Source organism: Myotis nattereri (assembly GCF_964212035.1).
Source record: "Myotis nattereri genome assembly, chromosome: 4".
In the NCBI taxonomy this organism is placed as follows: domain Eukaryota; kingdom Metazoa; phylum Chordata; class Mammalia; order Chiroptera; family Vespertilionidae; genus Myotis; species Myotis nattereri.
In genome coordinates, this window is record NC_138079.1 from 78,887,610 (window position 1) to 78,901,993 (window position 14,384).

The 14,384-nt window shown below is 42.8% G+C and overlaps 1 protein-coding gene across 3 annotated transcripts in view; it reads left to right on the plus strand.

The window, feature by feature from the left end:
• Positions 1 to 349: 349 nt before the first annotated feature.
• The window catches only part of ARPC1A (actin related protein 2/3 complex subunit 1A), a 30,267-nt gene continuing 16,232 nt past the window's right edge, over positions 350 to 14,384 (plus strand). Inside the window, exons 1-3 of one of the 3 annotated variants that reach the window (XM_081088910.1) lie at positions 350 to 487; positions 5,477 to 5,569; positions 11,606 to 11,710. In XM_081088910.1, the coding sequence (XP_080945036.1) occupies positions 5,506 to 5,569; positions 11,606 to 11,710 (169 nt within the window). In that variant the 5' untranslated portion in view covers positions 350 to 487; positions 5,477 to 5,505. Of the gene's footprint in view, positions 565 to 681; positions 1,159 to 5,476; positions 5,570 to 11,605; positions 11,711 to 14,384 lie in introns of those variants that run through there. The other 2 variants (XM_081088911.1, XM_081088912.1) reach the window with 2 other exon arrangements.

A 14,384-nucleotide genomic window follows, 5' to 3' on the forward strand; every position in this document is an offset into this window, starting at 1 on the left:
CTCTCTGAAGGGAGAAAAAAGAAAAACATAGTCGTTCCTAGGGTCCCTGAGGCCGGAAAGGCCCCAATTCTCAGTAATTCATTCCCTGACAAATGCTCCTGTGAAACAGCCACGGATCCACACTTTCGGTTCACAAGTATGAAGAATTTTCTAGGAAAGGAGTAAGACACCTACGCGTCTTCGTCACCACCTTCTAGCCGGCTTGTGACCCCACTTCAGAAGGACCAACACGGAGACTCAAACGCGGGATCCGGCCCGGCCGCACCCGCCGCACCCGCCGGGGAACTAGCCTCACGCCCGAGCTTTGCGCATGCGCGGACTGCCCGCGCGGCCGCCGTGCGCAGGCGCTGTGACCGTTTCCGGTATCTGTCAGCCGCTCCCACTGGGCCTCGGTCCTCCGCCTGCGCCCGCCGGAGCCTGTTCGCGTCGACTGACCAGAGTCCGCGAATTCTCCGCTCCGAGCCGGTCCGGACCGCCCCGACCCCAGGTAAGGGGCAGGAGGAGCGAGCTTCTGACCCTGTGCGCCTCCATTTACCTGGCCTCGCAGCGCGCTTGAACCCGCGGGTACGTTGAGGCGAAGGTTTAGGCCTCGGGGCCCGGAGGGCGGGCCAGGGCTCACAGCCCGGCCTCCGGAGGGGCGGGGGGGAGGGTGGGATCCCCGCTTTCCGTGGGACCTGCGGAGCTCGTGGGTCTCCATAAAGATCGTTTCTCCCGACATCTGCGAGCTCCAAGCGTCCTCCAGTGCCAGAATTAACGGCTCCTTCCCTTCTCCTGCGCTTCCATAGCCCTGTTTGCACCTTTATTGTGGCCGTTTATCACAGTCCGTAAAACTGTACTGTAAGGGGAACAAGCTCCCTCTCATCGGCGTGCACGAGGGGCCGTTCGTTTCTTTCTTTAGCACACGGGGGGCGCTCGGGGGACAGTTGGCTTCTATCTGGGGCAGCCCTCAGTCCTTCCGCTACTGGGACCCCTTCTGAATTCTAGGAAAACCTTTCCCCGAGTTCCTTAGGATCCCCCCTCTTGGGTGCCGCTGCCCCCGAAGTCGGAATGACACATACCGGCTCCACGCAGCCTTCGATGCAGCAGCACCTGCCACGGTCCCACCCTCCGGTCCGACTGTCAGAATTCTCATCCCGGCTCCCCGTTTCCTCGGCTGCAGTAAGCGCGTTCTTAGGGCTTTCTGGCGAATCGAGCGAGTTTGTCTGTGTACATTGCTTAGGAGAGTTTCCGGCCCAGAGTAGGTGCTCAGAAGACATTAGCTATTATTACTGCTCCTGGGCATTCTTTGCATGTTTTTCTTCCCTTCCTCCTAACCTCCCTCCCTCCCTCACTTAGGTCCAGAAAAGTGTCACATTGCCTTACATTCCTGGCCCCAACCTGGCACTTAGGGCACTGCCGGGAACCTGGTGGGCCCTTAAATTGTGACTTAGACCCTGATTGTGAAGCCCTCGGTTCTCATGCTGCAGCTGCGGGCCCTGTTTTTATGAACCTCAGCGCATCGCCGAAGTTATCCTACTTCTGTCCCCTTTCATCAGTTCTATCTAACTAACCTTTTGGTTTCATGTAGGCTCTGGGTTTTTCAGGGATATAAAAACAAAGGTGAGGAAAGCCGACGGGTGTGTTTGCCCTGTGAGGGAGTGGGTGTTACTGGCTCCTTCCTATCACAGAGTATTCAGAGAATTTCTGGAGCCAGTTCATCTACTTATCACAATTTAAGGAGGGGGTTCATCTCGGAAAAATTAAAGCTCCTGCTTGGAGGGAGAGGGGCAGTATTCCAATCTAGTTGACTACTCCTGTGCTAAAACAAATTCTGCATAAAGAAGTTCAAAACGCTCTGCTTGGCGAGGCTGGTGCCCGAAATTGGAACCTGTCTCTGAATGTGTGGAGGGTGTGGTGACCTTGTGGGAGTGCCTGGTATTGCTGGGTTGGGTAATGAGAGCAATTAGAAACTAGATGAATCATAATCTTGAAAACTGACTCTGAACAGGGAACTGAAGTTTCCACTGTACAGGTACTTCCGAGCTCGAGGGCCGAGTTCAGAGGGTACTAACTGGTGTGTACTTCTTGGGATGGTTCAAAGCCTTGGGTCCGTGGGAGAAAGGGAACCTACTTACTGAGGACCTGTTTTGAGTTAGGCTTTGTCCTGTACTACATGCTTTCACATGTTATTTCATTTAATCCTCCTACCAACAGCGTTGGCATGCCAGTCATATGTGCATTTTGCAGATTAAAAAAAATAAGATTTAAAGATATTAAGATCTCAGTGCTTGTATGTGTCAACAGCAAGATTCAAACCCATGTTCCCTTGGCTCCAGAGCCCATGGCTAATCAAACATCAGAATGACTCTACTCAAAGTGATAAATAAAGGAGTTTTGAAGGGAGGGAGAATTCCTGGAATCATATTATACTATAAATCATCTTAGAGCTAGACAATGAAAGGTCATCAGTAGGAGCTTATGAAATTTAATGTCACCACCTTCTTGTCTGTCCCTTTTTCTCCTCTCTACCCTCATGAAGACAAAGGTTTTGAAATTTCACTTAAATACTAATCACAGTTTGGAAATTATAATTATCACCCTATGACAGAAGTTATCTTTTTCTTGGTACAAGATCCAAGCTATTATTATGCTCCATTCACTGAGTTTCATGAATACAGGCTGCATGTACTGGGTGCCTTATAAATTTGACCAACATGACTGTCGTCTTGGCCTACTGACTTAAAATAGCCACATGATTATAAAAGAATTACAGGTCTGAGTGTGTGTCCAAATATGGCTCTTGAATAATAATAACAAAATTAGAAATGCATTATTAGAAGTAATTATGCCATTGTGTAAATGTTTACCTCTTTTGAAGGCATTTTGTACATTACTTACAAAAGGAATTGAAGAATGAGAAAGCCTTTGTCTGCAACTGTTCTTTTTTAACTATACATGAAATATGTGCTTTTATTGCATATAGATTTCACATTAAATTTTTAATTTGAAAACCAATTTTGTTTTAGTTAATAAATTACCTTATAAAGTGTAGCTATAAACTAAAGTGCTTTTAATTAAGGAGATATTTGTAACACTACATGTTATTTTGAGTAACTGTGAGTAAAACCTGTTGTGATGGGTCTGCATCTGATGTCAGAGATAAAGAGACTCATCAATGAGTCAGAAAGGTGTTTTGTTTTGTTTTATCCTCACCTGAGGATATGTTCATTGATTTTAGAAAGAGGAAATGGGAGAGAAAAGCATCAGTATGAGAAAGAAGCATCGATTGGTTGTCTCCCATATGTGCCCCAACTAGGGATCCAACCTGCAACCTAGATTTGTGCCCTGGCCAGGAACCAAACCCAGAACTTTTTGGTACACTGGACAGCGCTCTAATCATCTGGCCAGGGCTGAACATAATTTTTTTTTTAAGCCTTGTGGAAACAAGGCCACCAAAAATTTTGGTTGCCTCCAAAAAAAATTGGGAGGGAGAGAGAGAGAGGAACATTTATTTTTTTAAAAAATTAGCAGTCTCATTTGAATTTTTTAAATTGTTTTAATTTCCTATTAGAGGCTTTTTCTGTATTTGTGAATTGCAATTTGCTTTCTAGAACACGCAAAAGTAAAAAATTAATGTCCTAACCATCTTCACACTTGGAATAAAAGGTGAAACGCTGACATCTCTGTCAGTTCAAGCTATCGAATGTTTTATTTAAGGGTACACTTATCTCTTTTTGACCTTTGGGTTCCTTTACAACAATTAGCAGAGACATTTTTTCTGCTTTCCACTGAAATTAACTTCTGCTTTGTCTGCTCAACTTTGATTGTTCACAACCTTCTTGGCCCTTGCTTTTATTTCCTACTTACATCAGAATTCCTATTTCACATTTCAGTCTCCACCTTAGGTTAATTTGACTTGTACTTAAAAGTGTATTGAAACTTCAGAATGTTGTGAGAGTGCCTCTTAGAAATTATAAAATGAGGTGCTTTTTGAAAAAATTTCTCCTATTTCAGGTAATGGTTGCTTCTTCAGTGAATCTAGATTTGGGTGCCTATAAAATAGAGAATTTTATTTGGTTTTTAATTTAGTGATATTTCACAGATTCCTGCTTTTCATTTAGTTACAATAAAAAGTTAGAAAGTAATATAACAAATACTTGTATACTCTTAGCCTGGATTCACCAGTTGTTAACATTTGCCACGTATGCTCTTTATATATCTACATGTACTGAAGGACTGAAAATAACAGAAAACATCATGACACTTCATCATCTTTATCGTCTGAGAGTTAGGACATTATCCTACCTGAGGGCAAATCATTATAGTTAAGAAATTGAAAATAATTCTGTATTGTTACATTAATATGAGCCCAAATTCAAATTTACTCTATTACACAAAATGTCCTTTGTGGCTATTTTAAAAATACAGATTACAATCAAGTTTCACATATCAATTTTGATTTTCATAGTCCTTTTAATCTAAAATAGTCCTCACCCCGACTTATCTCTTTTTAATAGTCCAGACCAGTTGTTTTATAATATGGCACACACTCTGGTTTTAACTGTTTATTTCCCTTTTATGTTCTTTAACTAATTCTTTTTCTTTTCTATAAACTGGAAATTGAGTCTGGATTTTTATTAGAGTAAATATATTTTGCATAAATACTTCATAGCTAGGTTGGCCATATTACCAGGTTACTCCAGGATAGTCCTGTGACCTGTTATCACAGCATAATTATTAATAGTGCCCCTTTTTGCTCTCTCTTTTTTTAAATATATTTTTATTTATTTCTGAGAGGGAGGGAGAGAGAGACAGAGACAGAGAGGGAGAGGGAGAGAGATGGAAACATCAGTGATGACAAAGAATCATTGACTAGCTGCCACCTGCATACCCCGCACTGGGGCTCAGACCCGAAACCCAGGCATATGCCCTGACCTGGAATTGAACCGTGACCTCCTGGTTCATAGGTAGATGCTCAACCACTGAGCCACGCCGGCTGGGCTCTTTTTGCTCTCTTAAAAGTATTCTGGTCTGAGTGATACATTAAGTGGTCACTACTTATAAATGATGATGTGCGCTTCATGTTGCCCCCCATCAGGAGGTCCTCAGATTATATTGGTTCACTATTTATGATACTAAATGTGATCATTCAGTTAAAGTGGTGACTGCCAGATTTTTTTTTATTGTAATAGCTTGTTTTTCCCTTTGTAATTAGTAAGTAATCTGTAGGATGATCACTTGAGACTGTCTGAATATTCTGTACCCCAACAATCTTTTAACCCATGGTTTTAATGTCCCTGGATGACCCTTGACAGAATAAATTATATATTAGTGGTTACAATACTAGTTGTATTTAAATGGTTAAGTTTTGACATTGAGAGTCTTTTTTAATGGGAGAATAATGTTTTATTTATTCCCAAACATTTCAAGATCCCCAGACAATTTAAATATTGGTTGCCTGTCATTTTAAATGCTTTCTTTGTTGTTGTCCTTGCAGCTTTCTATCCTTTGAAACCACTAAGAATAATGTCCCTGCATCAGTTTTTACTAGAGCCAATCACCTGTCATGCCTGGAACAGGGATCGTACACGTAAGTATGCTATTAACTTTGTGCCTTTATTTTGGTACCTTTGATACTTTTAGATGTAGGTATTTTTAGTGATCATATATATTATTGTCATATGTGAAAAGGTTCAGAAGGGAACTGGGTCAGTCCTTCGGTTTGCAGATATAGAAACTGAGGCCTAAAGTGTTGGACTTTCCAGTGATTACACACCAAGTTAATGTTAGAGCCCTTGCTAGCACCCAAGCCTTCAGGCTCCTTGTCCACTTTTTTTACTATACCACTAGAGCAGCGGTCTCCAACTGGTAGTCCGAGGACCACTGGTGGTCCATGAGGTCCAAAAGGCTGGCGACCGCTGGCTTAAGGAAATCTTTGGAGCAGCGGTCACCAACCCGTGGTCTGCAGACCACTGGTGGTCTGCGAGGTCCAAAAGGTTGGCGACCGCTGGTTTAAGGAAATCTTTGGAGCAGTGGTCACCAACCCGTGGTCTGCAGACCACTGGTGGTCTGCGAGGTCCAAAAGGTTGGTGACTGCTGCACTAGAGGACAGTTTATATCAGAGACATATTTGAATCCATTGTTTGGAATGGTTGTGCCATAATACCACACTCACCCAGCATTTAGTCAAAATTCTAGGACCTAGAAATAAGCTGTTTCAGAGACATATGGTTTATTCCTGAGATACGAAGGGCAGTACTAACTTGTATTTACTATCTATATATGTAAAAGCCAGACGACCGGTCGCTATGACACGCACTGCAGTGGCCAACCAGCCCTATCGGGCACCCCCTCCACTCGCCCTCAGCCCCTCCTCTCAGACGGCCCTGCCCCCGATCGGCCCCTCCCCACCCCAATCGGGGTCGGGCTGGCCGGCCAACCTCTCGCATCCCCTCCCCACCACTGCCCCGGCCCCAGTGGCCCCCATGGGGCAGGCCGGCTGGACCCCAACCATGTACGAATTCGTGCACAGAGCCTCTAGTATTATTTATAACAAGCTTGAGTTTCTAGTTTTCTAGCTCCAGCAAACTAGAAAGGGATGGAGAAGACTCTGAGAAGTAAGCATGTAAAGCAAGCAGAGTGACAGGTAATATGACAAAGAGAATGAACAAAAAAAATTTAGAAACAGAAGTGTACTGTTAGGCCCATGAGTTATTTTAAAATTTGAATTTTATTCAATCTTTTTAAAAAATAAGAGCTTTATTAAGATAGAGTTCACATAACATAAAATTCATCCTTTTAAAGAATACAATTTAGTGATTTTAGTATATTCACAGAGTTATGCAACAGTCATCACTATCTAATTTTAGAATATTTTCATCACTTCTAAAAGAAGCTCTATACCCATTAACAGTCACTTCCAGTCTTCCTCAAAACTTCTAATTGTAGGTAACTACTAATCTACTTTCTGTCTCCATGGATTTGCCTATTCTGGACATTTCTTATAAATGAAATCATATAATTTGTGGTTCTTTCACTGAGCACAATGTTTTCAAGATTTATCCAGTTTGTAGCACGTATCAGCTTCATTCCTTTTTATATTTTATAGACATACCTCATTTAGTTTATTTATTGGTGGATATTTGGGTTGTTTCAACTTTTTGGCTGTTGTGACTATTGCTGCTGTGAACATTCACATACAAGCTTTTATGTGGACATGTTTTCACTTCTCTTGAGTATATACCTAGGAGTTGAATTGCCAGGTCATATGGTAATTATATTGAACATTTTGAGAAACTGCCAGACCATTTTCCAAAGTGACCACACCAATTTATATTCTCATTAGCAGCATATGAAGGTTCCATTTTCTCTACGTCCTCATCAACACATGCTATTATCTGTGTTTTTTATTACAGCCCTATACCCACTATTATCCTAGTGGGTATAAAGGAGTATGTATGCCCACTTATTGGCTTTTTGTATATCTTCTTTGGAGAAATGTATATGCAGATCCTTTCCCCATTTTTTAAATTGGATTGTCTTATTATTGTTGAATTGTAAGAGTTCTCTATATAATCTGGATACAAACCCTTATCGGGTACATGATTTGTAAAATCTTCTCCACAAGCCAGGCTGACGGCTGCCAGTACAGCAGTGGTGGTGGGAGCCTCTCTTGCCTCCTCAGCAGCACTAAGGATGTCCGACTGCAGCTTAGGCCTGCTCCCCACTGGCAAGTGGGCATCCCCCGAGGGCTGCCGGGCTACCAGAGGGATGCCTGATTGCCAGCTTAGGCCCAATCCCCCGGTGAGCAGGCCTAAACCAGCAGTGGTCACCCCCGAGAGGTCCCAGACTGTGAGAGGGCACAGGCCAGGCTGAGGGACCCCCTACCCCCGAGTGCACAAATTTTTGTGCACCGGGCCTCTAGTCTATATAATAAAAGCCTAAGTGCCTGTTAAGGCAGAACGACCACTTGCTATGATGCACACTGACCACCAGGGGGCAGATGCTCAATGCAGGAGCTGCCTCCTGGTGGTGAGTGCGCTCCCACAGGCAGAGTGCTGCCCAGCCAGAAGCCGGGTTCATGGCTGGCAAGCACAGTGGCGGTGGCGGGAGCCTCCCCTGCCTCTGCAGCAGCGCTAAAGAGCAGCAAGCAGGCAGGCAGTAAGGAGCAAGGGGTCCCGGACTGTAAGAGGGATGTCTGCCGGCTGGCTTAGGCCCGTTCTGCCAGCAGGCGGACATCCCCCAAGGGGTCCCAGACTGCTAGAGGCCCAGGCCGGGCTGAGAGACAACCTTTCCCCTCAACCCCACCCCAATCCCCATGCCCAGTGCACAAACTTCGTGCACTGGACCTCTAGTTTTTAACAAAAATTCAAATTGTTATTGTCCTCATTTAAACTACTTTATAAATTCAATATATTAAGTCACACTTTTGTTATGCCAAATTATAATTTGAAATTTATAACATTTTTCAGATTTAACTTTAGATTTGGCTTTTGAAATTCCTAGAAATTTAGAGAAGTATAACTTTTCCAGAAAGCATTGAAAGTCTTAGGATTTTAGAGCTAGGTATTTACCCAGTTCCACAATTTATCTGCAAGACAGATGTAGCTTTCCTAACGAGTTGAGGATAGGTGACATAATAGATGGAGAAACTATTAAAAAATTGACCTAACATTTCAAAGATCCTAATTTTAGTCCTGGCTGGTTTGGATCAGTGGATAGAGTGTTGGCCTGAGGACTGAAGGGCCCCGGGTTCAGTTCTGGTCAAGGGCACATGCCCAGGTTTTGGGCTCCATCCCCAGTAGGGGGCATGCAGGAGACAGCCAATCAGTGATTCTCTCTCCTCATTCATTGCTGTTTCTGTCTCCTTCTCCCTTCCTCTCTGAAAAAAAAAAAAGAGAATATATATATCTATGTGTTGATTTTTTAAAACTTATTTTGTTTTTTCACATTATAGTTGATCCATTAAAAAATTTGACATTTTAAAATTAAAATTAGGATTTTTTAAAATATATATTTTTACTGATTTCAGAAAAAAAGGGAGAGGGAGAGATAGAAACATCAATGATGAGAATCATTGATCGGCTGCCTCCTGCACACCCCCTACTGGGGATCAAGCCCACTACCCAGACATGTGCCCTTGACTGGAATCAAACCCAGGACTCTTAAATCCACAGGCCAGCGCTTTATCCACTGAGCGAAACCTAGGGTGATATGTATATTCTTATTATCTTGGATTGGTCCAAGAGATTTCCCTTGAAAACATAATTTTATTTTGTGACTTATAATGGCTTTATTTAAAGAAAAACTTTGTTATAGTTTACCAGCAGAATCAAGTTTTTGGGTTTTTTTATAAACTATGATGGTTCCAGCATGAGTCCATGATAGCAGTAATAAGAGCCTCTGCGCTATTTTCAGCATTTCAGAAAGTCTAACAGAAATTAAATATTTATTACTAATAATGTTGTACAGGTGAGCTAAAATGTCAAATATCTTTACTTCAGGCTAAAATTATAATTGCCTCTTTTTTTTTAATTAAATCTTTATTGTTCAGATTATTACATTTGTTCCTCTTTTTCCCCCCCCATAACTCCTCTCCTCCCAGTTCCCGCCCCACCCTCCACCCTCACTCCCCACCCACTGTCCTCATCCATAGGTGCACGATTTTTGTCCAGTCTCTTCCCACATCTCCCACACCCCTTTCCCCCCCAAGAATAGTCAGTCCATTCCCTTTCTATGTCCCTGATTCTATTATGATCTCCAGATTATTTATTCACTTGATTCTTAGATTCACTTGTTGATAGATGCATATTTGTTGTTCATAATTTGTATCTTTACCTTTTTCTTCCTCTTCCTCTTCTTAAAGGATACCTTTCAGCATTTCATATAATACTGGTTTGGTGGTGATGAACTCCTTTAGCTTTTCCTTATCTGTGAAGCTCTTTATCTGACCTTAAGTTCTGAATGATAGCTTTGCTGGATAAAGTAATCTTGGTTGTAGGTTCTTGGTATTCATCACTTTGAATATTTCTTGCCACTCCCTTCTGGCCTGCAAAGTTTCTGTTGAGAAATCAGCTGACAGTTGGATGGGTATTCCCCTGTAGGTAACTGAGTTTCTTTCTCTTGCTGCTTTTAAGATTCTCTCTTTGTCTTTTGTTCTTGGCATTTTAATTATGATGTGTCTTGGTGTGGTCCTCTTTGGATTCCTTTTGTTTGGGGTTCTCTGTGCTTCCTGGACTTGTAAGTCTATTTCTTTCACCAGGTGGGGGAAGTTTTCTGTCATTATTTCTTCAAATAGGTTTTCAATATCTTTCTCTCTCTCATCTTCTGGCACCCCTATAATTCTGATGTTGGTACGCTTGAAGCTGTCCCAGAGGCTCCTTACACTATCTTCGTATTTTCGGATTCTTTTTTCATTTTGCTTTTCCAGTTGGGTGTTTTTTGCTTCTTCGCATTTCAAATCTTTGCCTTGATTCTTGCGCTCCTCTGGTCTGCTGTTGGGAGTCTGTATAGTATTCGTTATTTCAGTCGGTTTATGCTTAATTTCTAGTTGGTTCTTTATCACAACATCGAGGGTCTCATTAGATTTCTCGAGGATCTTATTAAGTTTATCGGTGGCTTCTAGACAGTTCTTGAGAGACCTTAAAAGTGTGGTTCTGAGCTCTATATCTTCCATTGACAATTTTGTCCTGTTTCTTTGTCTCCGCATTTTGTTATGCTTTCTTGGTGCACCCCCTAGTGGTCTTTGTGCGCAGTCTTGTAGTTAAGCCTTGATTGTTGTAGCTAATACTAGAGGGGATTTGACCTCCAGGCCAAGTGGCTGTGAGGAATTGCCTCTTGAACAATGCAAGGTTTGGGGCACTGACCCTCCCCCCTTCCCCCCTGCAGTTGAAAATTCATGTATAAGTTTTGACTCCTCAAAAACATAACTATAGTTAACCCTTCGTATGCGAGGGCCAGTGGTTCTAGTCTAGTATCTCCCTTGGAGACTAAAATCCGAGGATGCTGAAGTCCCTTATATAAAGTGGCATACAGTCTGCCGTCCACATCCACAGATCCCCAACTGCAGATGGAAAATAGTGTTTTCTATCAGCAGACAATTGAATCCGTGGGTGAAACACGTGGACACATGGGGCCACTGTATTTATTGAAGAAAAAAGAAAAAGCACATGTAAGTGAACTTGTGCAGTTCAAACCTGTGTTGTTCAAGGGTCAACTGTATATCAACTAAATATAGCAACATCATTTATTTCTTACTAATTAGAATCTTTGACAGTTGTATATGTCTCTGATAAAGTGAATGTTTAAATTTAGTTTTTCTTTTTTTTAATATATTTTTATTGATTTCAGAGAGGAAGGGAGAGGGAAAGAGATACAAACATCAATGATGAGAGAGAATCATTGATTGGCTACCTCCTGCATTCTCCCTTTTGGGGATTGAGCCCAAAACCCAGGCATGTGCTCTGACTGGGAATTGAACTGAGACCTCCTGGGTCATAGGTCGATGCTCAACCACTGAGCCACCCTGGTCAAGCTTCACTCCACTTTTTCAATCCCAACTGTAACATATCCCTTTCTTGTGTGACAGTTTCAAGTTCAAGTGTTAACTATTGACTTTTTTCTCCAGAGATTGCCCTTAGCCCCAATAATCATGAAGTCCACATCTATAAAAAGAACGGGAGCCAGTGGGTGAAAGCTCATGAACTCAAGGAGCATAATGGACACATCACAGGTAAGATAACCATGAACTTAGTACAGTATTTTCAAATTTAACACTCTTTCATTTAAATAAAGAGCTTAATAAAGTAAGTCAGCCATAATATTCAAAGTTGTAGAGCATTTACTGGGTTTTCGTTAGAAATTTTCAGAAAATAGAATAATAGTGATCTCAATTTTTTTTATTGATTTTAGAGAGAGGAAGGGAGAGAGAAAGAGATGAAGATCAATACAAGAGAGAAGCATCCATATGTGCCCTGACTAGGGATCCAGTCCGCAACTTGGATATGTGTCCTGCCCAGGAATTGAGCCTGCCACCTTTCAGTGTACAGGACTATGCTCCAACCAACTGAGCCACACTGATCTCAATTATTAAGTGCTTGTTTTCGCTCAGTTGGTACACACACCCAACTAGTGTTATGGAAAACACTGAACCTACTATCAGGACCAAGGAGCTTAGATTAAGAGATGAGATGTGAAAGTGAAAACTAGACAGCATGTCAGCTGTGTGAAAATGTAAGCCAAACTGAATTTCCAACTGCTGCGGGAGCACAGTGTCTTCCAAAAGTTTCCTATATATTGTTCTGAGGTCAAGGAAGACATTCCAAAATCTGAAAAAGACAAAGAGTAATATAACAAACATCCATATACCTACCACCCAGAGTTAACAACAAGAAGGATAAATGTCTTTTTTTTCCTGTGCCAGAACCTTAGGAAACAAATCCTATCTAATAAAGAAGGAATATACTAATTGACCCTCACACTGTCACAAAGATGGCGGCACCCACAGTTAATAAGGAGGGAATATGCTAATTGACTGCCACACCCTCAAAGGTGGCAGCACCCACAGCCACAAGATGGTGGCACCCAGTCCCCTCAGCCTCTCTGGGGCGGCAGGCGCGCAGTCCCCTCAGCTCCCCAGCCGCCCAGGGCCAGCCCAAGGTGCAGGCAAGCCTCGGATGGCGGCTGCCCAACTGCCCAGGGCTGCCCGAGGCTCAGGTAACCAGGACTGGCCGAGGCTTGCGCTGCTGGCAGTGGCAGCAGCAGAGGTGTGATGGGGGGTGTCACCTTCCCCTGATTGCCGGGTCGCCTCCCACCCTTGAGGGCTCCCAGACTGTGAGATGAGGCAGGCCAGGCTGAGGGACCCCCCATCCAGTGCATTAATTTTCATGCACCAGGCCTCTAGTATTTAATAACAAGCAATATTATTCTAGACTAGAGGCCCGGTGTACAAAATTCGTGCAAGGGGGTGGAGGGGTCCCCTCAGCCCAGCCTACACCCTCTCCAATCTGGGACCCCTTGGGGGGATGTCTGACTGCTGGTTTAGGCCCAATCCCTGGAATTGGGCCTAAACCAGCGGTCAGACATCCCTCTTACAATCCAGGACTGCTGGCTCCCAACCACTCACCTGCCTGCCTGCCTGATTGCCCCTAACCGCTTCTGCCTGCCAGCCTGATCACCCCCTAACTACTCCCCTGCCAGCCTGATCGACGCCTAACTGCTCCCCTGCTAGCCCAATTGCCCCTAACTGCCCTCCCCTGCCGGCCATCTTGTGGCTGTGGGTGCCACCATCTTTGAGGGTGGGGCAGTCAATTAGCATATTCCCTCCTTATTGGCTGTGGGTGCTGCCATATTTGACGGTGTGGCAGTCAATTAGCATATTCCCTCTTTATTAGATAGGATAATGATAAACTCCCCTCTCACCACCAGTTCTGTTCCTGTACCTCAGAAGGCAGGCTATAATTTAGTATGACATTGTCCTAGTCCATTTTTAACACTTTTACATACATGTATATATATTCATAAGTAATCTCTAGTACTGTTGGCTAGTATTTTTCAGGGGCTGCCAAAATGGCATCATATCATACATCTCTTGCAGCTTTTGCATTCCACATTGTTTCTGAGTTCTGTGTTAATGTATCTAAGTCAAGTTTGTTCCTTTTAACTGCTGTTTGGCATTTCATCCCTCATTTGTTCTTTCCTCCATCGAAGGACATTTATGTTGCCCATTTTTCCTTATTACATTGAAGTGCTAAATCGAGTATTCCTGTGCAGATCTCTTTGTACATGTGTGAATATTCATATATGGTAGGCTTGTTGTATCACAGGAATATATACATCATTAACTTTGCTAGGTATCATCAGATAGCCTTCATCCCACCAGCCTTGTATGAGAGTGCTTATTTTACCATACCTCACACATTCTTGATATGGTAAGACTGATGAGTGAAAGGTGCATTTTTGTGATTAATGGAAAGGTTGGGCATATTTTCAGTTTATTAGTCATCTGGGTTTTGTGTGTATGTGAGTGCAACATTGCTGTTTATAATTTCTCTTCATTTTTCCATTGAGTTTTTATCTTTCTCATGCTGATTTGCAGAAGATTAGATCTTAAAGCATTGGCTCTCCTACAGATTCCTGATGTATATTAACTTTTTTATTTGGCTAAAACTATTAATAGGTGGATAGAGGTGGCAAGTAGAGCAGGGCCGAGTTTTATTAAGCAAGAGTCAAAGGAGGAGGAGAAGAGGTAAAAATATGGAACTTTTACACTGGTTTTCAGAATTTAGTTGAACCAAAACCTGATACCAAATTCCAAGGGACTGTATTACTTTGTTGTGAAGTCATGTCTGGCTATTTTTTAAAAAAAAGCACAAAATCAGCCCTGGCAGGTGTGATCAGTGGTTGGA